General features: G+C 37.3%; 4 protein-coding genes across 6 annotated transcripts in view; all 4 read left to right on the forward strand.

Annotated features, from left to right (window-relative positions):
• The first annotated feature begins 831 nt into the window (after nt 1–831).
• On the forward strand, nt 832–3,489 carry LOC100747979. Its single transcript, XM_003492149.2, has 2 exons — nt 832–2,456; nt 2,981–3,489. The coding sequence occupies exon 1, from the start codon at nt 1,103–1,105 to the stop codon at nt 2,444–2,446; it is 1,344 nt and encodes a 447-aa protein (XP_003492197.1). The 5' UTR covers nt 832–1,102; the 3' UTR covers nt 2,447–2,456; nt 2,981–3,489.
• Nucleotides 3,490–3,652: 163 nt separating this feature from the next.
• Nucleotides 3,653–10,880, forward strand: LOC100748103 (protein tipE). 2 transcript variants are annotated; one of them, XM_012389714.3, is made up of 4 exons: nt 3,653–4,471; nt 4,958–5,216; nt 5,949–6,127; nt 6,598–10,880. In XM_012389714.3, exons 1-3 carry the CDS (start codon nt 4,186–4,188, stop codon nt 6,118–6,120), a joined length of 717 nt encoding a protein of 238 aa, XP_012245137.1. In that variant the 5' UTR covers nt 3,653–4,185; the 3' UTR covers nt 6,121–6,127; nt 6,598–10,880. The 2 variants fall into 2 exon arrangements, with proteins under 2 accessions (XP_012245137.1, XP_003492198.1); XM_003492150.4 differs by having other exon boundaries at nt 5,949–6,116.
• A 104-nt stretch (nt 10,881–10,984) lies between these two features.
• Nucleotides 10,985–22,220, forward strand: part of LOC100748227 — a 31,232-nt gene continuing 19,996 nt past the window's right edge. The window contains exons 1-3 of one of the 2 annotated variants that reach the window (XM_012389722.3): nt 10,985–13,039; nt 16,263–16,658; nt 17,653–17,863. In XM_012389722.3, coding sequence (XP_012245145.1) covers nt 16,516–16,658; nt 17,653–17,863 — 354 coding nt within the window. In that variant the 5' untranslated portion in view covers nt 10,985–13,039; nt 16,263–16,515. Of the gene's footprint in view, nt 13,040–16,262; nt 16,694–17,652; nt 17,864–22,220 lie in introns of those variants that run through there. The other variant, XM_033322674.1, reaches the window with a different exon arrangement.
• LOC117152101 lies at nt 21,503–22,214 on the forward strand. The gene is made up of 2 exons (XM_033322675.1): nt 21,503–21,818; nt 21,915–22,214. Exons 1-2 carry the CDS (start codon nt 21,516–21,518, stop codon nt 22,059–22,061), a joined length of 450 nt encoding a protein of 149 aa, XP_033178566.1. The 5' UTR covers nt 21,503–21,515; the 3' UTR covers nt 22,062–22,214.

A 22,220-nucleotide genomic window follows, 5' to 3' on the forward strand; every position in this document is an offset into this window, starting at 1 on the left:
CCATAAATTTAGAAAATCTTGAGGATAAAGCGATAATTTTACATTCTTTATAATTTTATTACACTATTAAAAGATTAAATTTATATTTAATATATTTGGTAAATCACTGATTGACTATAGATATCTTCAAATCTACAGCAAAGAAATGGAAACCGACTGAAAATGATCGATAAAAATTATGATTTGTACTAAATGCTTCGTGCAAATTAGTTTTCAATATGAACAAGAAGGAATCATTAAAGAAGAGAGGAAAGTTTTGTATAATAGAAAAAATTAAATGTCTTGCCGCTGGATCCGCCGGATCCCGCCATCTCTGGACGATTATCCTGCAACAGAGATCTTCCTGATGGCACGAAGGTGGCATCAATGACGTCAAATGCGGCAGTACACGGTGTCGTTGCAGTTGCAGAGGATGGGCATGCGCGAGGCATCGATCGATGCGCGATGCTGCTCGAGTTTTCGAGCCACGCACCTCACACGAGGCGCAAAGCGAACGAAAGCAGAACACGCGCGCGACTGGCCTCGTCCTGCTGTAAAAAGAACACCGGTGACACGAACTCGCGAGAAACTCTGACGTGGATATCTTCGAGATCACGATGTGGAAGCTAGACTGATCTTAAACTTCGTCGAGACCCTTCGAATTTCATCGGTAGAATTCGCAACGGTTTATCTTCCTATCTCAAGGGACCAAATCAGTGGTATAATGAAAAAATCAGACACGGAGAAGCTTCGTGAATAACGTCAGGTCGATTGACTAACAGCTGGAGTATGATAAACATTATTCTGGAGAAGCATTCTTGAATAAATGTTCGAGCTACTCATGGTACGTTAATGGTACGTACAATCTACGAAACTTATAAATCCATGTATTGATAAAACGTCAATGACTTCGACCGTGCACACCTCGTAGCTTCTATTCCCTTTAATCGTCGAACGATCGGAAGAACAAGGAAGATCACATATTTAAAGAACAATGATGTAGAAAATTCACCAGCGTAGTACATAGACACGATGGACAGGCTGACGTAGGATGTAATAATTCATTGTTCCTTGACATCAGGATCTTCTTGGTGATCGAATCGAGCTTGATAAACTCGACACGATGCCCAAGCAAGTGCCAGTGGAGAATTTGGTGATCCCGCCGCAGGACGGTCGGATATGCGGGACGATTTGCATCTGCCAGATGACGGCGGTGTTATCCTCCGTCGCTCTGGTTTATCTGACCGTGGCGATTTACATGCCGAGCACGCGAGCGTTTCAATCTGGTATCAGCGAGATACCAGTGATGTGCACGACAATACGCGCGATCAACGCGGATAATTGTGAATGGGGCAGCTGTGGAGAGTGGTGCCTGTCGAAAACATCCGGCCCTTGCGTCCAGATTCATGTAAATCTCCGCAGAAACGGCTCGGCGATCATATTAGCGAACTGTACCAATACCACGAACAAGACCTGTTACGGTATCGATCAGGAAAACGCGAAGAAATCGAAATGCATCGCGGACGAGTGTCGCAATCTCACCGGTACGTTCAACTGTACGTCTGGTGTATGCATTAACATCACAGACGCGTTCGAGTGTATATTCCACGACACGGATCCACCGTTGAAATGCTCCGGTAGACGCGGTAAGATAACCTGCATAGACATAGACGGTCTGTTTAATTGTAACCGTGGAACCTGCGAACGTATCAGAACACCCTACAACTGCGACCGTAGGTGCGTCGATATCCCGACCAGGAACAAAAATATGATTTTATTGAGCGGCGACAAGGTTTACCTGAGTCAATGCGAGAGAGCTATAGACGTCGAGACGAATCGGGAAATCTGGCACGAGGATCGTGGTGACGTCATGATGGCGTCCTGTTATGGAATATTCAACTCCACCTTGGGCGTCGAAGCTGTTGATTGTATCAATGGATCCGTTTTAGAGAAAGATCTTCTCTCTGATTTGACGAATTTCACCTATCTATCATATCTCAACATATTCGCGACGAAACCACTGGATGAAACCAGAATGGTTGCTCCACCAGAGCAAGATCTTATCATCGCTAACGAAAGTCGTCTGCTAATTAATCTCGAGGGTTGCGTCAATACCCTACGCGAGGAATGTAAAGAATTCCTTCACGTATATGGGAAGGATGGTTCTGATCATAACGCACGCGCTAGATTTCCATGTTATTACGCTGAGGGTAACACTGAAGTCGTTGTATCCCGATTTAACCTGGAAAGCACTTACAAGGAGTTTCTAATCGCGTTGGTGTTGCCCAGTGTATTGTTCGTCATCAGTTGTCTGACGTTGATCTTTTGTCAGAGGACCGTGGTGGTCGGAGATGATGCCAAGATGAGATTTAAAGGCACAGTTGGTGCCGGCCTCACGTCGATAGAGAAGAGCGCTTCGGGTAACCTAGGGGATGCTGGCGGAGGAAACTCTGCTATGGCGCTCTGAGATCCGTCACGTAAGAATCGTTAAATAGAAATGAGACAAAGGTTATAAGGCATCTACATATAGCATTGAAGGGTTCTAAATGGGTTTACAGAACACTAAAAATATACTTTGAAACTTTTCAAGCGTCTACTGGAGAAATAAAGAGTTTTGCAAAATATGGAAAGGAAACAATTAGATAATTCACCGTGATAATATGTGCAGGCTTTTAGAAACTATTCCCTTTGAAAAAAACAAATTGATTATCGATTGCACGAAATTTTCTGCACAATATTTACATAGCTGTAGAAGAATTACATTCGAATGCAATTCACTAAAAAGATTGAAATCCTATTTAATTTATTGGAAACGAGTTTTTTGGGATAATTAAGATTAACGTGTATTAAGAACCAATTAAGTCGTAGCGTTTAGAACAATTTGTTCAACAATCTGATAAAGCAATAGTCACCAATGCTCAGAAAACTGTGTAGAGTTTTGAAGCGAGTAATTTCATAGTAGAATAGGAATTTTATGCGACATACTCTTTTCTGTTTGCAGGCATTCCCCTCCTGGAGGAGAGTCCGGCTCGTCAGTCGATATTCTCCCTGCGCGGGCATTATTAAGGTGTAGGGAGGGGGGGAACGCGTGGTTGAAATTCTCATCTTGCAAAAAAACAAAAACTACAAAACAAAATATACAAATACTTCTGCAGAAAGCGCAAACTATCTTTGAAAAACAAGCAAAAATATACAAAGAGAGAGAGAGAGAGAAAGAGCAAGCGGTCAAGAACAAGTACCAAAGAAAAGCAAACAAGATTTTTCCTACTTGCACTGCCTGCACACTAAAAACAAAGAAAGGAACACTTTTGAGAGTTCACGTGCTTTTTTCAAATATTCGCGTCACTGCACGCATGCATGAGCGCGGATGAATCGCTTTGAGAAGTTCATACGACCGGATGCGCGATATAGCTCTCGCCTATCTCTCTTCTGCTGACAAGGAAGAAGAAGAATCCTGAATTTGGACTCGACCAATTCATTTTTCGGATACGACGGGAAAACGTAACTAGAGAAAAAAAATAAATAGAAGGAAAAAGCAGACAATTCGGCGTCTTTTACACGTGACACAACATTCGTCGGTAGCTTTTAAGTGTCCCCCTTCTGATTGATTCGCCGTGACAGTAGATAAGAACCATTTATTACATATAGCTCTACGTATCAAGGCTAAGCAATTCTTATTGTAATCACACTAACACCACAAAACCACATTCAGAACCGAAGGACGTACCTTGCTGGTAAATGATCGATCGATCCCTACACAGCTAGCAACAAGCCCACAGAAAATCATTTGACAAACTCCTTGCTTAGTGCATCTTTTGAATGTATTCGATGCTTCTCGTATAATCGGTAGAATAATAATAAGTTGAACAATCAAAACTTATCGTCAGTTTACAGTACAAGAAGACGAACGGAAAACGTAACAATTCGGTAATTTATTTGATAATTTGGAAACTCCAACAATTTTATTTGGAAGCTACACGGAAACGGAGAAGAAAAATTCTTTCGCAAAACGTTGAAACGCGTTGAACGTGTGAAAATAAGGTTTCTTGACTCGCAATCAAAAGAAAAATTTCAGAAAAGTTCAAACAACTTGGATATTAATCTCGTATCTTTAAAGACGAAGAAAGTTTTTAATATTTGAATAAACAGGGTCCAAGTGACCCGTACAATAGAGCAATCATTGATTCCGACGAGTCGACGGTGATCATGGGTGCCCAGGAAGAGGACACTAAGTCTAGCACCTTGGGTGGGGTGCTACCTGTGGTGGAAGTAGCGTCCTTGATGGAGAAAGCGAAATTTTACACGTCCCTCTGCCTAGGTACCATAGCCATCCTTGCTGTCTTCGCCTTTCTTTTTCTAATACCTTTCGTTGTGGAACCGGCAATTTCCACGATTTTGGCCGATTTCTCTCCTCACGCTGTGGCCTGTGTTGTCACTGATCATGTTTACGCTGAGGGACTAAAAAATTGCTCTTGGGCGAGCTGTAGAGAAGGTAAATTTTGAGTTTTCCTAACGCTGTAAGTTTGATATTCTATTTCAGTTAATTTTTCTCGGTTCTAACACATAAAACAAATATATGTAAATATAGATATAGCGACGAGCATAGTAACGAGATGATATTTACGTTATTTACATACTCGTAATACTATATTATCATTAATTAGGCAAATATGAAAATTCTCTTTATTATGCACAGCTTTTAAAAACATTTATGCTTATTAAGCATGAATCAATTGGAATGAAATGTTGAATGTTGTTTGAATCGTAAAAAGTTAAACGTATACTCCGTTTTTCTATTCTCTGTAAAGAATCACATCCTGTGAATAATCATTTTATTAATTTATAAATAATTTTTAGAAGCTTTTTCTAATAATAATGATTGATGTGAATTCTAAATTTGAGAAATTCGTATAGATTTAATAGTATTTATGTACTAAAAATTTGCATAGATATATTAATAGATTTTTCTCGATTGTAGGTTGTACTAGCGCCGCGCTTCGTTGTCATCAGATTAGGGTGAACTATACGAGATTAACGTTCGAGGAATTCGTGGCAAAACCTTTGGGTTCCATTTCCTGGGATGTCTCGGACACGAAATTCTTCGTAAACACGGAAGGCTGCGGTTACCCACCCACAGTGAACTGTTCGGATTTTGCTAAGAAATACGGATATTCGAACATGGGAAAGATATTCCCCTGCTATTACAGCAGAACACACCCAGAGACTGTCGTTGCAAGGTATAATCACAGTATCATATTCGTGATAAATACGCTAGCGAAAGCACGAAACGTGTCATGCTTTCAGCGCATCGACATTAATGCGGCAAATACTACTTTATCATTATGATTTTCAATACATTTAAATTCTCGTATGTGTATGAAACTATATTCTATGCTGTGTTAACACGCTCACGCAAATCAACTTTGTTTGTTAGAAATATCACAGTCCGTGTTTTTCTACATCAAAAGAATTGGAAATATTCTTCTCTGGTTATGAAATTACAAATGGTCCTATAATTAGGCTATGTTACGAGACCTTGTTTCGTACTATATAATTCTTGTCGACCTACTTTCTTTTAACCGGGTCATTGAAGTAGAAACTTCTATAACTATGGTATTATAAGTTAATAAAAGCAATTTCTGTTAGGTTCTTGTAAGCGCATTAGATAGAAGCGCTCGATAAATAGGCACCATGATGGTTTTTTACTCTTCGTATGGTGATAAACAATCAACATTATTAATCTCATATGATCGAGTTTAGTCCAGAGAAGATATTTGATGAGAGATTAGTGAACGATGCACATATTGTTTTCTACATACTGAAAAATTAGTACGAACTAATAAGAATGATATAATTTTTAATAAAAATGGAGCGATATGTGAAAGAATAGAAATAAAGAAATTTTTCTGCCTTCTCCGATTAATAGGGTAATAAAAATCAGTAGAGTGACACTATGAATATATTTCTAGGTACTCTTGGGATGAAAATTTGAGGCATCTAGTGCTAGCGTTGGTAGTGCCTACAGTTGTTTTTGGAGTATCCCTCAGTGTATTATGTTATTGGTATTGTCCACCGATGGCCAAGAGCTGCGGAGGGCCAGGTCGTAACCTGATTGACAAGTACTCGAGGAAGGAAGAGTAAGTAACGTGTATGTATGCAGTGCCCAGTGAGGCTAGAAGAACCTATATACCTTATTTACATTCTAGAATTGCTTCAAGGAATTAATGTCTTTTTTCCATAAAATATGCTAAAATAATATTTCATTAAAGAATCGCAAAGCTCAAAAGCTATTATCTACGTTGCTAGATTTTAAACGAAAAATATGTTCATCGCTAAATTCTAAATAAAAGATTCTATTTTAAATCGACTTCTCGAAAAATGTACTTTATCCACTTGTATCACTCGTCTAGTAAACCTACGATACAGTAAAAATAAGAGAAACAGAAAGAAATACAATACCAAATTCAATTCAACGTAGAACCATAAAGAATCAATATATCAGTTACTTTGTTCGAACTAAAAATACAATAACTCCTCGAAGCAATACTGCTACATTATATTTTGACAAAGAGACCCTGCTGTATTTTCTATCACAAGTTTTCTGTTGCATTCGTACAGTATCCTGGGAGAGGACGAGTTCGAGGAGGACGAGGAAGAATACTGACTACTACCAAGGGCTCACCCCCCAGCGCGGGAGTGACGCCGAAGGAATTACTGAAAATCCCCTAGCGTATTTTACGCTCTAAATGTAAGCGATCGTCCGAAAGCAATAGCAACGTTCAGGAAATTCCATCAACGGACATAGAATGCAATTCGTTCTCGTAATTCGCGTCAGCTCGTCTGACCCAGTTTCGACTTCTACTACTTACGATCGATCTTAACTTGTCGCAAAACATTGCACTTGCGCTTAATCGATTGCTTTCATTAAAGAAAATTGGTAACCACGCTAACTTTGCTATTTAAACCTCGCCTATGGATCATTCTCTATTCTTACACGGTCTAATCAAATTATTTCCCATTCTAACTTGCAATAAATCAAAATTAATGTTATACACCCTTATTGCGAGCAAAACGATTCCTTTCTAAAGACTTCCCCGTGATAAAGTGTAGTACAAACCGAAATTAATCTAAGATCGTTCTGTTCGACCATATTGTGGGATCGTACATCGAAAGTGCTATCATATTTTCCCCCTGTGGGGAAAGTGTCTGCCCCTTACGAATTAATATTTGAGATGTTTGCGATATTTTTACACCGAGTTACCGTGGAACCAAACAGAAACGATCAATGACACAAACGATCGTGCAACTATTGTTCGAGGTATAATCGCGATGTTTTTTCGATATTACACGTAATTACTTTGCGAGATTTTTATATACAAACGCAATAAACTCCAATGGGGAAGAAAGGAAGTTGTTCATCGATTTTTAGAAGTAAAGTAAGTTTGGTTAATCGACGGGAGAACTCAGTCTCGATCATTTACCAGTATTCCGAACGAGATTCAGAGATACGATGTGACATGGTGCGCCTTCCTACAACGTGATAACTTTAAACGTAAGGAACAAAATATTCAAGTGGCACATTTTACCGCAGCATTCGTTCGTAATAAGATAAATGAGATGTGCTTGTGTACGTATTTGTAAGTCATGTTTCCCCAGACTCGGGTAAGATGACGTTTGAAGCGATAAATAAGAAGATAATGTAAAAGGAAAAGAGAGGAAAGAAATATTTTTCGAAGCAGCATAGTATCTGTATCGATTTGACATTTGATGTTGCTTTGAATATTTTGAAATCACAATTGAACGAAATTTAGGAAGTTTATTATGTGAAATATCATTTTACCCAGATCTGCCTGTATCTGAGCCGATGATCGAAGAAAATAAGGAAGTAAAGGTTTGTACGTCGCGGAAAAGGAACAGTCGATTCGTCAAACATTTCAACAAAAAAAGAAAAAATCAAAATCCTGCGCAGGCTCGTGTCACGCGAGCGTACGTTTCAGTACGATCATTTCAGTACTTCTACTTGGAATGTTTCAAACGGATAATTATATTCGGCGATGGAAGTTAACAGTGAGATAAAGAAGAGAAAAAAGAATATTTTCGACTTGAAAATTATATCAAAATAAAAACGAGAACCGTAGTGCTTTCGCGTATGATCGCAAGATTAGAATGACGAATCTACACGGCTATTTTTGCAATAAGAGCGAAGGAAAAACTCGTAGTTAAAATTCTAATTTTCGAAGTGAATGAAACGTAAGAAATACAGAAGAGGCAGTAACGCGATCGTCTCCAGGATCTGTCTTCGCACCAAAGGATAAAACTCGTAGTTTAAGTTTAGCCCGTAAGTTAAGTCTGTGAATATAATCGATTACCGTAACGAGATCGATACAATGATTGTTACAAATTTTTTACGCGGACGCAAGTCGCGTCGTGGTATAGTTAGGACTAACAAACGTATTTGCATAAAGCGCAGGTGCACACATGCACGTATCGCGCGCAGTAGTTTATAGCTGTAGATATCGGTTTTTCAGTTCAGTTTTCCAAAAGGGACAAGCGATATGCGTTCCATAAGCTGCGAAACAACGTGACCTGCCGAGCCAATAACTTAGTGAATTCATTAGCAATAATTCTCAATTTATATCTAAAAGAATTTTGAAACGCTTAATCAATTTATTTGCCGTACAGTGAATTTCATAAAATGTGAACTTAATCTTAGAAACCAGATGCCTAGCGCACTTTAATGAAAAGAAATTACATAAAAGCTGTAAGCAAAATTACTATACAAAAGGAGTACAAAATAATTTTTTTAAGGGAAGATGTATAGTCAACATTATAAAATACTTTAAAATAGACATCACTACAAATCCAACATTTCTAAGATCCTATTCATATTTTATGAGAAAACTTGTACAAAATAGATCTGCAAATAATTCATCTTAGATATTTACCAAAATTTGATATTATTAGGCTAATGACCACTGTCGATATATTCAGTGGAATTATTGATATATTATTTGTACAGTACTTACTAATTATATATCAATTATATATTAATTACATATAATTATATATAACAATATCTTACGTTAAATCGTTAGCTTTATATGGGTGGGATAGCAAAGAATTACGCAGTTGTTTCGAAGCGTACGGAAACTACATCGCGAACCTGTACATCTAGAATGGTTGTGAATCCTTACTTGGCCTTACTCTAGGCATCCAGCAAGTTGGCACGATTCGCCTCGAATGAGATGCGAATTCCAATGGAGCCTGCGTTTCGGCACTCATTCCCCACTCGAAGCTTGCTAATCGATTTCCGTTCTGTGCGTGCCAGCGATTGATCGATGGATCGCAAGCGCGCCTTCTAAAATTAAACGGACGAAATCTTCTCTCTTGCACTTTTTTGTGGTCACGTGAAACTTTTGCTCAAAGACGCTCAACTCACGGGACGATGAGGTCGATTAAAAATAATATTAATCGGTGCAAAAAAGAAAGAAAATTTGAAAAATATGGACATTTCTTTAATGGAATTTGAGACACTAATTAGTAGACTGCGGATATTTATACATTTTTTAGAAATTGAAATGTGCGACAATATGAAAATTGTGAACAGATATATGTTTAGATTCCGTTTCTTTATCAAAACGATGTTTTTGGTTCTATTTCTTCAGTAATCAGTTTTGTAATTAGATTCTACGTTTCAATTCTGTCTCTTTAGTACAAGTTTAAAACTTCTGTTTAAGTTCTATTCCTCTTATAAAAGTATGGGTTTGCATAAACATCCGCATAGAAAACTAGCGCGATATGAGTTAAAATTTTGTAGTGATCGAACATCGAAAATCCTGTAAGTCGAACTATTGAATGATTGTCGTCTCCCTTAGATGGACGCACGAGAAAAGATTATTTAACTTTGATCGAAGTAAATGTTTCCTAACCACGAGAAATTTCGATCATCGAATCATGATTACAAATACATTTATAATGCATTGTGCTTGATCAACATACACGCGAGTATCGAGTATCGTTTCGAAAAATTCAAGCACAAATTCGTGGACTTCTTCGTCCATGGGAAAAAGTGCTCATTCAACTTCGAGCACTTCCATATCTCTCATATCAGATCGGTTTAGTGCCAATTCGTTAGTCGATTAGAATCTCGCAAATGACCATCGAGTTAAACGTATTTAGAATCATCGGTCGCGGGAGAAGACGTCGATACAATTAGATAGATTATACGAAATTCTTAGGAGACCGAGATATTTATTAAAAAGTGATAATCGAAAACAAGATAGTGTCATTGGTAAACAGCTAGGATAAATATTAACCAGTGGTTGAAATTAATCAATGAAATGAAAAGAGATGAAACGAAAATTCCATAGACGGTTACAGATTAGAAAGCAGCGATTAATTGTAAAGTATCGATACTTATGTATAATACGCTCTATCGCATGTTACTTGATTATTCTAACGTACCTGCACTTAATATAGGTAAGCTGTTACATCGATTTTCTTCCTATATTCTATTTCACTCTGTCTCTTCGTTTCTTTCCCTCCCTTTCTCGATAAAAATTTCTTCTAGCCTGTAGAAATATCTCGATCAGTATTCCTTTGCCTCCTCTCTTTCCTATTCTTCTCCTAACCTATTAATATTCTTTCCAATTGATGACATAAAAAATATAAATCAGGGAGAATGCTCTACGAGCTTCCTGGTTCTATACTCGAGAATTTTAGACCTCATCGAAGAAAACATTATTGTTCACCGCTTCGTGCGTATCATTATAAAGTCCTGAATACATTGTACATAATATATTATATATAACATACTCGTTTTCTGCGATACTAACGGACTATTGTAAATAAAAGGTTGTACGATTTCGTTTGAAATATACAGAAACACGTTTTCTGTTAAATGTATTTTCCTTTACAACATCCAGTACAATTTTTTTTCATAGAATTTAAATTTTCTCTTTCTTACAAAATTTCCATTTTAATTTTCATGAATAAATGAATTTCTTTCAGTGATAAAATATTTCAATAAATCACAATCACGGAAGATTAATGAATATTTTGCCATAAAATACCTTCGCGTAGACGAAATGTCTTTTTCGATGTGAAACGATGTACTCTGCATTCGAGTTTCATTTATTTGCGATTTTATTTGCGACTATACTTTATGTAACGACAGCAATCCTTTGAAAAGCTTTTAAGCTCCAGTATGTATACCACGCTTAATCCTTACTAAGCGCTCGAAAATATTGAATCACTATAACAAAATGTTGAATTACCGAGAAGTTTATTTTTTTTATAACAGAACTACTAAATAAAAGCAAACTTTAATAATGCGAAAAGTAATTACGATGTGCATCAGAGTTTTTCAATATTATTTTTCTTTTCTAATCTTTTTTAATACTCCAGTTTAATCAAGCGTTACACAAGAAAGTTTGCTTAACGAGATTCAATATGTTTACATCAACATGATGCCTCTTAAAGCTTCCAGATCGTTCGTCAAACATTTGTGCTGCATTAAACTATTCAAACTGTGGTAAGACTATTATGCTTGCTAGTGGGAAAATTTTCGAATTGTTTAATACGTTATGTAATTACATTAAAGAGCGAGAAATTTACTAACAAGAGGGAACTACAGGTACACGAAACAATGGAATTCTGCAATTATTCGAGATCCTATGAGTCTGAAATGGAAATTGTATATGTATGTTATTACTAAGCCCTATAGAACTGTTACAAATATCATATACATATACGATGGAACAGAATTGATCGAGATGGTCAAACGTTCGTAATTAGATACGTTTCTGTTTTCTAATTGAAGAATATTCCGACTTTTGTTAGTAGGAAATATTATCTATATATTAATAATAAATCATTATTAACAAGCACAAGGAATTTCTTCACGTAACATAATAGTTTAAAGGCTAAAATTAAACCTATCAACTCGATACCTTAAAATAATGTACCTGATAATAAGATCTGTAATGTGGCGATCGTGAAAATTAGCAACAGGTTAATTTAAGATACGAATATTAAATCACGTATAAACAGATTAAGAAGTTTCTAAGAGAAGCTTTTCAAATTGGAACCTCAACATTTTCAACATCTGCATGATCAAAACAATGTTCTGCAATACTGATAAGATATGGGGGTTGTGAATATAGTAAAATAAATCATGATATACATTACACACCAAGTAACCACTATATATACCTATGAATAAATACAAAGCGACAATACCAGCTGAAACGTAGATTTAATAAACCAAAAGTTTAACGAACAGTCAGTTCCAATCTACTAAAAACGCAACACCACCATCCTACCCACAGAGCGTTCAAAAACTGTTTAATCAACGAAACGTAATGTCCAACAAACCATGAGTCAGCATGAAAGAAGCGGAGGTCAGCATTGACTTCTCCCTCACTAATTAATCAGCTTTTGCAGGGGAAGTCGCAAACGCGTATTCGCATTCGAGGGCAAAACAGTCGTAGGTAGGTTTCGAGGTATGTTGGGAAGATTCGAGCGCCTCGGGCGTTCTGTCAGCCGCTCTCGTAATATAAAGGAACACCGGCTTGGCCCCATAAACGCAGAGCCGTGACGGTGCTTCAGGGCGCAAGCTCGGTATGGGGGAGCTTGCGAGCCATATACTCGACGACCAGCCTTGTTTTCAAATAGTCGTCTAGATTGCGTGGGTACCTCGCGGTCGTTCGACGCAGTATAAACTGGAGGAGATTTCTTGTTCTCCTCGCCGATGTCAACGCACCGCGGGAAGCAATGACATCGAGAAAGATGGATGGAAATGAAAACTCGAGCAGCTGGCGTCGTTATTGACTGGTCTTTTTATCGCGACCGTTTCGAAATCACATCGACCAGACCTTTCGCTGCAAGCGAATCTCGCTTGTATCGATACATATCGAGAATCCCTGCGATATCGCCGTGTGTGGTTGCGTTCCAGAACTCTGTAAAACTCGAGTGAATTTTTTTCGGTGAATTTCGTTGAGTCTTGTGCATTTCAATCGAAATTTTTGTCTATGCATCTGCCACGATTTCAAGATTTCAGGTAAAACTTAATTATTTTATAAATCATGTTTGATGCTGGATGACTCATGATTGAAATTATTGTAATTTAAATTGTTCTGAAAGTTTTATGTTTGAAAAAGTTACATTAGGGAGAATGGAGTATAACTGACTTTTTAAAGTGAGAAAGAAAGTGATATTTAGCATGTTGTACGTGATCGAAGATAGTTGACATTTAGTGCAAGTCTCGATAGACTTGAAGGTAGAAGATGTGTTCGTACAATGTTGTTTGGAGGATGTGTCGCTGTGCATAGAAGTTTTGTAATATTCAAAGTTGATACAATGGAAATTGCGTACGTATTTCGTTGCAAAGGTTTAAAGTTTCGCGTTACTCCCGCGATCTTCACTCGAACTATAATATTAGAACTATACCCTCAACTTAAGATATTATCGTAGATTTATGTCGATCATTTACAGCCAAGTAAACGCTCTTGCGTCAAAAGAACGTAATTCTCAAACGCTTAAGGATTGCAAATCAGATATTAACTAATTAATAGCAATTATTTAGCAACAGTTATTTAATAACAAATTCACTTAAACGTACCTTTTATTGTTTTAGAAAATGGAACATTTTGGAATTAGTTAAATCATCATTATTAAACATCTACATTTATATATTTGGATTTTTCTGTGATTGAAATTTATTTTTCAAATTCCGAGATCCAAAGTAAAACATTTCAGAATTAGTTATATCATCGTTGTTAGATATTTATATCTAGAATTTTTCAAATCTCAGGATCCAATATACTACTTCCAGAAAGTCGATAACGCACTATATTTGGCATAGCAAATATATCACGGTATTCGTATGCTAACATCGATTCGTCTACTCCTTGAATTCTCTTTGATGTCAACTTAAACATCGTTGAATCGTCTTGTCGTGAGAACTTTCAAGATACCCTACAACGGACCTGTTTATTCAAGCTTGAAAGTTTCCCAGAATCGATATGTATTATTTTCCAATGGTCGTTAAGCGATCGTCTCTTACGCAATAATGGGATTACGAGTATCTAATTGCACGTCATCCGGTGGAGTGCACCTGTTTACACTAGCGATACACATAACGAAGTTAAAACCCGGTAATTGCTTTAACTGCATTAAGCTTGGTACGCGAATAGCATGAAGCAAAAAAGGCGATGGGAAAAATCTAGGGAAAGAGACGAAAACTATCAGAGTTGAAGATAAAAAGTGATCGATAATTGTTTACGACCGTTCCAGAAGTATAATCTTAGTACAGAACGTATACATTCGTTAAAAGTCAAATTGTTTTATTCGGCGTTATGGAATTTATAAAATAAAATATCTTTTTTACATGTTCTACTTCACGAATTCATAAGTATTTCTCGTTAAAATCTATTAATCATTTAACGACGCACTTTTAACCTTCCTTTCCGTGAATCAACTCGATAATTTCCAAGACTTCTTGGATATTACGAGGATTCGCAGGAACGATGAGTCGAAAATCGATTTTCTGAAAGGCTACCAGACCATCGCGATATGATTCCTTAACGAGAGACAGCGTGTAAGGCTAAATGCCTAGAAGAGAGCTTCCAACAGAGTGAATCGATAGAAACTTTCCGACGTTTGTATCTGTTCTAGAAAAGCGATTCGAAACTCCGTGAACTTTCCCTTTTCAATGGGGTATTTCACAGTCGAGCGGGCTTGAATTTCGTGGCGATTTTAACTGGAGCAACGATTGGTCGAATGAGTGATATTCGCGGTTTGAGTCATTATTTGCTCGCATGTCTTGGGACCTTATGTAAAATCAACCACTTTACATAATCAGAAAATCAATGTTCCGCGCGAGCTTTCATACTTCTGGTGATATCTTAATCAAGGTCAAATTTTTTGTATTTCGTGTGGAATATACTTTCGAACGCTGGATCGATCGGTTTATTTAGGAACCTGATATTTGAGAGAAGGTAAACAGTTTCTAATACATATGTCTGACTCGGTTACGTAGAATTCTTGCCAGCGCGTCGGGAACTCCTGGATCGATGATACGCGGCCCGTATTCTCGAGAAGAATGTTTGAACTCGACCGGCGAGCTATCGAGACACCTGTTGTGAAGCGGACTCAAGCCTGGAAAATTCAACAGCTGTGGCAACTTCTTTCGAGAAAATTTCATGGCCGTCGGGATCGTAAATTAAATTATATTCTTAAAACGTTCTTCACCGTTTGTTTCCACGTGGAAGTAACAAAACCGATCGGTGCAAATAACTACCTCGGTTCCTCGATCTACGGGGAATAAAAATCGATGACGCTAATAAGTCAATATTTCAGTAAATTGTAATAAAACTCTCTTCAATGTTGCAATAGAGAAACTTGGCGAGAAAAATAGTACAAGTGTGTTTAGCGAGAATAAAATCTTTATAAAGTCTTTTTAAATAAAAAATGTGTCTTTGAACGTGGTAATATACCATCTATGTGGTTAATTTATCGGCAAAATAGATAGTATTCACAAAATTGCATCAATTTTATACATCATAGAAAACCCTTAGAACATTTTTAACTCGTCTTTTCGACTCTTACTATTTTTGTGACAAAAGTGCGATGCAAGTACAGAGAACGAGACATAATATCCCCTTTAATTAGAGGTTCTTGTTCTATATATCTTCTATAAAGTCTACAATTTAACGTTCTTCCCTTTATACGTCACTCACCGCCAACTCACCATCTCATTCATATACCGCAATATAAATCTATTTATTAGTACGTATAGTAATCGAAAGCGTACAATTTCGTCTTATTAAAGTTTCACTTCATTCACAGCTTTCTCAAATTAAAGATTCTGTCACTCCTATCGCTTTAATTCTGAATTAAAAAAACGTCTATTTCTCAATCTTTAATCTATTCATATCTTTTGTGCAGAAATTCGTAACAATCGACGATCGATCGAATAATTGTTTGATCTTTTTTACTAAAATTTAACTTCATCGTCCGTCTTCTTTTAAAAGAGTTTGTCACTTCACCTTCCTCTCTGTTCCTTCCAACCCTTCAATCATAAATTTCAAGTAAAATAAAATGCTACAGAAAAGTAAAAAATTTTATCATTCGTGTCACTTTACTTTTGATACATCGATTATAAATATCGGAATAAAATTCGTTACAAAATTCTATTCCTCAAATGTCAATCTATTTATTCATCATCACTGAAAGATTCGAATAAATAAAAGTCATGCTAACTGATCGCGTTTCTTTTCCAGAAAACTAGTATAAACAGGCGTTCTTCAAAGCTTCGCGAACATTGCTTACTTCGGTGAACTGTGATAAAACATGTGCCGATGACAAATAGAGTTTCTTTCTATCGAGAAACGATTTGTGCCGAGCGAGCCGAGAAATCGTCCGGTTTGAAGCGGATCCGAAGTTGATGAGAAGAGACTTTAGGTTAATCCGTTCAGAAATTACTGTTGGAGCACGGTTTCACGAAGGAAAAGAAGATCTGATTGGCTGCTCGCGATGGGTCGGAAGCACAAACGTCGCCTGATACCGGAACAGGATCGCAGGATATGCGGAATTATCTGTTTCTGTCAGTTCACCAATGTCACCAGCTGCGTGGCATTGGTTTATCTGAGCGTGGCAATCTATATGCCGGCCCACAGGTAAACGACAAGGCTGCATCGATTAATTGACCAAGGTCGGTAGTAATTAAGTTACGACTCCGCCGGCCTTAATTTCCTAGAGGAGATCTATAACTTGCACTCTATGACCCCAACTTTAACCCTCTATACCAGGAGTGTTGTTTATGAGAAAAGAAATTACTATTCATTACAGCCTTTTTATTTCAAATTAGAAATAATGAATTAGTAATTGTCATAAATAGATTGCTTGCATCTCTTTACAAAATAATTTATCCATTAATTTTACTAATATTGGTAAATTGTCGAGCAACAAATTGCGGATTTAAAAATTTTACTTATACTATTGCTTTAATTTTGCAAAAGGAACAGAGATAAGTAGAAAATGAGGAGTTAAAGAGCGTAAATGTACAATACAATCGTAAATTACATGGCATTATAGAGCGTTAATAATTTTACATTTATCCTACACGGAAAATTACCTCAGGAATCACTAACCATTCAATCAATAACCATCAGAATGTCTGGATATTTATGAGTTATAGAGTGTATGTAGCGAAGATCAGTGTAATTTGGAAGAATAATCTATTATGCAATAATACGGTAGCGAATATAATGATTCCATCTACACAATAGCGTAGACACTGGTGTAGATTCAATTCGAAGAACATCGATAAGTGTATGATCTTTGGAACTCTATAGGTTAAAGGTCAAATCTTAAATCGCGTAAGGTTTCTTAGAATCTTTTCGGTTGTTGTGAACTATAAGTCATGTAGACGTCTTATTTTTCTTTCTCTTCTTTTTTTTTGATCTATAGTTACTTGTATCTGATTTTGACGTCTATTCGCATTTTAAAAATATCTTTCAATCACTTGTAATTTTATAAACGAGAGCGATCGATAATAATGCTATATCAACAAATTCATCGGCTTTTGTACTTGGTATATCGTATCACATCATGCAAAAACCAAACCACTCACAGCAAAATATTAACGAACGCGACGCAATTAATTTCCAGAGTCTTCAACGCTGGGATTGATCCGGATCCAGTCATGTGCCAAACCATTAATACCACCTTAGCCAATAATTGCGGCTGGGCAAGCTGCGGGGAGTGGTGCTTGACGAGAACCACAGGATTTTGTCCTCAAATCCACGCAACAGTAAGAAGAAACGGAACCGACATCGTTTTTGAAAACTGCACTAATTTCAGCAGCATATCCTGTCCACAGGTTCGTTACTTATATTTTAATATTCGATGAATCCAAATTTAATCCATTAAAGGCGAAGCATTGAAACAATATCTGAAAATTACGTATTCACGTACTTACGTACTAAAAGACACGAATAAAGCAACTTATATATTGTTTTGTTAAAGTATAAAAATGTATTACCCTAATAGACATTCTATAGAAATTCTATACAAATTTTATTCAAATTAGAGACACAGAGAATATTTTTATTTGTGTTTTAAAGAAAAATGTTACGATCAGAGTCTCAACGCTATAAAATTGTAAAACCTGGATAAGAAAAAAGTAATAACGAAAAAGATATTCTTATTAAAAAAAAAGTTCTTGACATTCTTCTTTATAACTACAATGTGATAAAGTAGAATTTAATAATATAAATGGACTAAAAAGAAAGAAATGTCAGGTTAGCATAGCGTTAGCTCTTAATGGATCACTGTATTTTATATCACTGGTTGACGTAATAAATATCTATAATTGTTTTCCCACTTTCGTTATATAAAAAATGGAAAAGGTTGATTCTATATCTTTCACAAAATTTAATAAAACATAAAAAAGCCGTTGTATGTTTTATGTAAATTTTTATAAAATTTTTGTTTTTTAATTTTCTTGAGATAAATTTATTTCGTTATTTTTCATCCAAAAAGATCTTCATATTCCATACAGCAGAAAAATTTTAATCATATTCGACAAGAAACTGATGATAGATTTAAACCCTGCGGAATAAGCAAGCAAGGGAAATAAGATCGTATATAGCCGGACACGTTTTACGACCAGCTCACACGCTCCTGTAACTCACATCATATCACAAATTACTTGCAGTAAAAATTGTGCAGATAAGAATTTTATATGCAGTTGAAAAATTATTAACAATTCCATCCAGTGGAGCTTTACAATTAGATATTTCTATAGTCACTTTTATTTAGCATTACGAAGAACATGCGTACATATATTATTTACAATATACCTAAATCTTCTATGCACGATAAATTTCATAAGATCGAGTAGATATCGTGAAACAATTCACGAACGGCGCTTTAAATCAGCGATAACTTAAATTTACGTAAAATTGAGTTACTGAAACACGTTCTATATTCCTTAGAACGTAAAAAGCGCATAAGGTAAGGTAAGGATGCGCAAGCATCGTCAAACGATTCCCAATTTTTCACGTCAATATTAGTTTCCCGCACGATCATCCATGTATAATATACAGGGTGGTTGGTAACTGGTAGTACAAGCGGAAAGGGGGTGATTCTACGCGAAAAAAAAAGTCGAAAATATAGAATAAAAATTTTTCGTTTGAGATATTGTTTTCGAGAAAATCGACTTTGAATTTTCGCTCGGTACGCGTGCGGTACGTTATAACGGATCCCACTGTAGATCGTTGTCTCAATGGAAAAATTAAAAAAAAAAAAATAAAAAAATAAAAAAAGAGAGGTATAACGTTCCAAACAGGCAAATGACTTTCTGTGACAGGTTGCATGCTGTTCCACTCCTGAAGGAGATGCAACGCGGAATAAATTGATCTGAATAACTTTAAAATTACGCGTCCTGCGGAATCGTGCAGAAGAATGAGTTTCATGGATTAAGTGGAAACTGTTAAGTGATAAGCAGAATAGATTTTACCATGAACAACAATTTTCCATTATCTTGATCGCCGAGAATCGATGTTTCTTATTGAAAATGATACTCTCGATTCTCTCGCCAAATGTTTCTTCAACGTCACATTCTTCTTTTCTACCTCTTTGCATTGATTATTTCGCTCGTGCCAATTATGAGATAATAATTACTTTATCTCTCATGCCGAACACAACACGATTCCGCTCCTGTCTTATCCGTCGTTCCATAGATAAACCGGAAATGATTAAACTGCAGACGACAAAAGCCCTAAACTGGCGCCATCGTGATTGCCCGCGAAGATCGCTATTATCAGTGGCTCGGCTTCTAGAATTTTATTTCTTCCCTTGTCAACTTCAAAGTCGATTTCGCATCAGCACCACTTGGCGCTTATTGTTCGACCAATCGATTTGATATCCTGTATGTAATGTACAATGATTTATGGATGAACATTCGAAAATATTATTTCTCAGAATTTTTGTGCTTCCCGGTCAGGAAAAATCGATAGCTCTTCAAAGGCGAGCCACGTTTTTAATTAATCCGACTAGAACTAGCTCAATGAACATTGCTTTAACCAAATTAAATGAGAAAAATCCGATTACATCGGCGAAAGGCTCCGAGATACAGAAAGAGAGCGTTTTAACGCAACTCTCACGCTATTTTACGATCGGAACTTCCGTTAATATAGTCGAAAGCCAACTAGCCATTTAAAAAAGTTGTTTCCTGAAAAGACCATTCTAGCGAATAAAAGCATAAAAAGAGAAAATGTGACATACAGCGTAAATGATAGATGAAATTGTTATGATGATTCGAAAGTCAATTTACTTAAAATTCTTGGTCGTGTATATGTGAAATGTATCGTATCACTCGTTTTTCTGGCGGAAGTTTTTCGACAAAACCAAGGTTCCACGCCAGCGAAGCATAAACGATATTACCGAGTTATGCTAATGTAATGAACATAGCCCGCTGGCCGGTTACTTCGATGCGCTAACCTCGTTACCTGCTACGTAACGCTTTCGATCGGGTTCGTCGTCTTGAATTACTTTCTAATGGCGTGTTCTACTCGCCTGCCACACCTTTTATCGATCATTTTAACCTCACACATCGTGATTTAAAATAGACCGTTTCAGAAGTTTATTTCATTATTTTTGAAAATATAAAAAATGAAAATAAAATTTAGTTCTTCATTAGTTTGTAATTATTTTATTATATAAAATGATAGTAAATATTTTAGTCGAATGTTACATTAAAAGGGAGTAAAAATAATGAAGATTTGCTCCGTTTTCTGTTTTTACACAAATGTAGCTTTTTGCGTATGAAAAAATTTGTCTCGTTTATCGAACAGCTTGTTTCGAGCATGACAAAAGGCAATGAAGCTAATCTAGAACTGGACGTCAATCATACTGAATTTCTATCCACGGGGAACGCACGTCAGACGGTGGAATATAAACAACTCTCAAGCGAACTGCTGTGAAAATAGAGAGAAATGGGTTGTATGAATTTTATATTTTTAAAACGAGCAACCAATCGTCTTTTCCAAAGTTTGATGTGACGACAAGCTAACTAATCGATGATGCCAAATTCGTCAATATCCCAGGTGAATCGACGGACAATTTCTATATTGCAACTTTAAACAAACTATTAAGTTGAATGTAGTTTCCTTTGAGAATTGAAATCAGCAGAAAGACAGCATTCCTTAAATTTCATCTAGTATTAGTTATTAGAAGTTCCATTGGGGCATTTCCGTGGAGCAGTCGTAGAGAAGACGGAGCCGATCGAAATCTGCGGGAAAACTGGAGAATTCGGACAAGGAAGTTAACCAGAGTGAAGGGCTAGTGCCTGTGAAAAAAAGTGGGTGTAAGAACTAACGAAATCCGGTCTGGAAAGACGTTACAGGCGAAATAAAACCGAGTGTGAGGTTATGCCGGTGAGGAAGTCATATTGGCACGCGCGCCGAAAACGCATCGCGCGGGCCATTTGAACCACAACCGCGGGGAAAGATAAAGAGGTGGATGAAACCATGAGAGGAGGTGAAGCAGAGTTGGCTACTGAGCCCACACACGTCAGCACCAGAAGTATGAGGAAGGCGGTCTCTCTTAAGAAGGGGTTCTTCTGCTCCACACTGAACGGGGGGAACCTACGGACGGATGAAACGACGGAGGAAGAGGAGACCCCCGCCGTCGAAGCACCCCGCGCGACGAAAAGGAAGGCTAGCGATTCTCCCGAGCTCCCCACGGACTTGGCCGAAGAGATGAGAACATCTACTACGGCGGACATAGGAGTGGAACTGATCCGTCGAGCTTCTGAGGTGACCAAGGTTGCCGAGACATCCCGCAACCTCAAGGGCACACGTGGGAATACGCTGAAAGAAGCGGCGAGGTCTATTGCCGCTGGCGTAACAGAGATGATGAGAAGTATGGACCCCGCCTCTGGCACCTTCGCGATAATGGAAGGACTCATAGCGGCATTAGAGGCGGAGAACGAGGCGCTTCGAAAAGAGCTGGCCTCGCGCTCCACTGCAGAGGAGAGCAGCGAGACAGCGCGTCTCGTCGCAATCGAATGTTAGATGGAGGAGCTAGGACCCTCGCTGATCCGGCTGATGGAAGAACGCCTCCAAATTATAGAAAGAAGAAGAGAAAAGAAGGTCGTTCCCAACGAGACCAAGGGAAGGGTGGAGCCTGGAGTACCAAACGCTCCAGCGACCAAGGGAGGACAAGCGGCTGCC

This window comes from Bombus impatiens, unplaced genomic scaffold (assembly GCF_000188095.3).
Source record: "Bombus impatiens unplaced genomic scaffold, BIMP_2.2 scf_0653, whole genome shotgun sequence".
In the NCBI taxonomy this organism is placed as follows: Eukaryota; Metazoa; Arthropoda; class Insecta; order Hymenoptera; family Apidae; genus Bombus; species Bombus impatiens.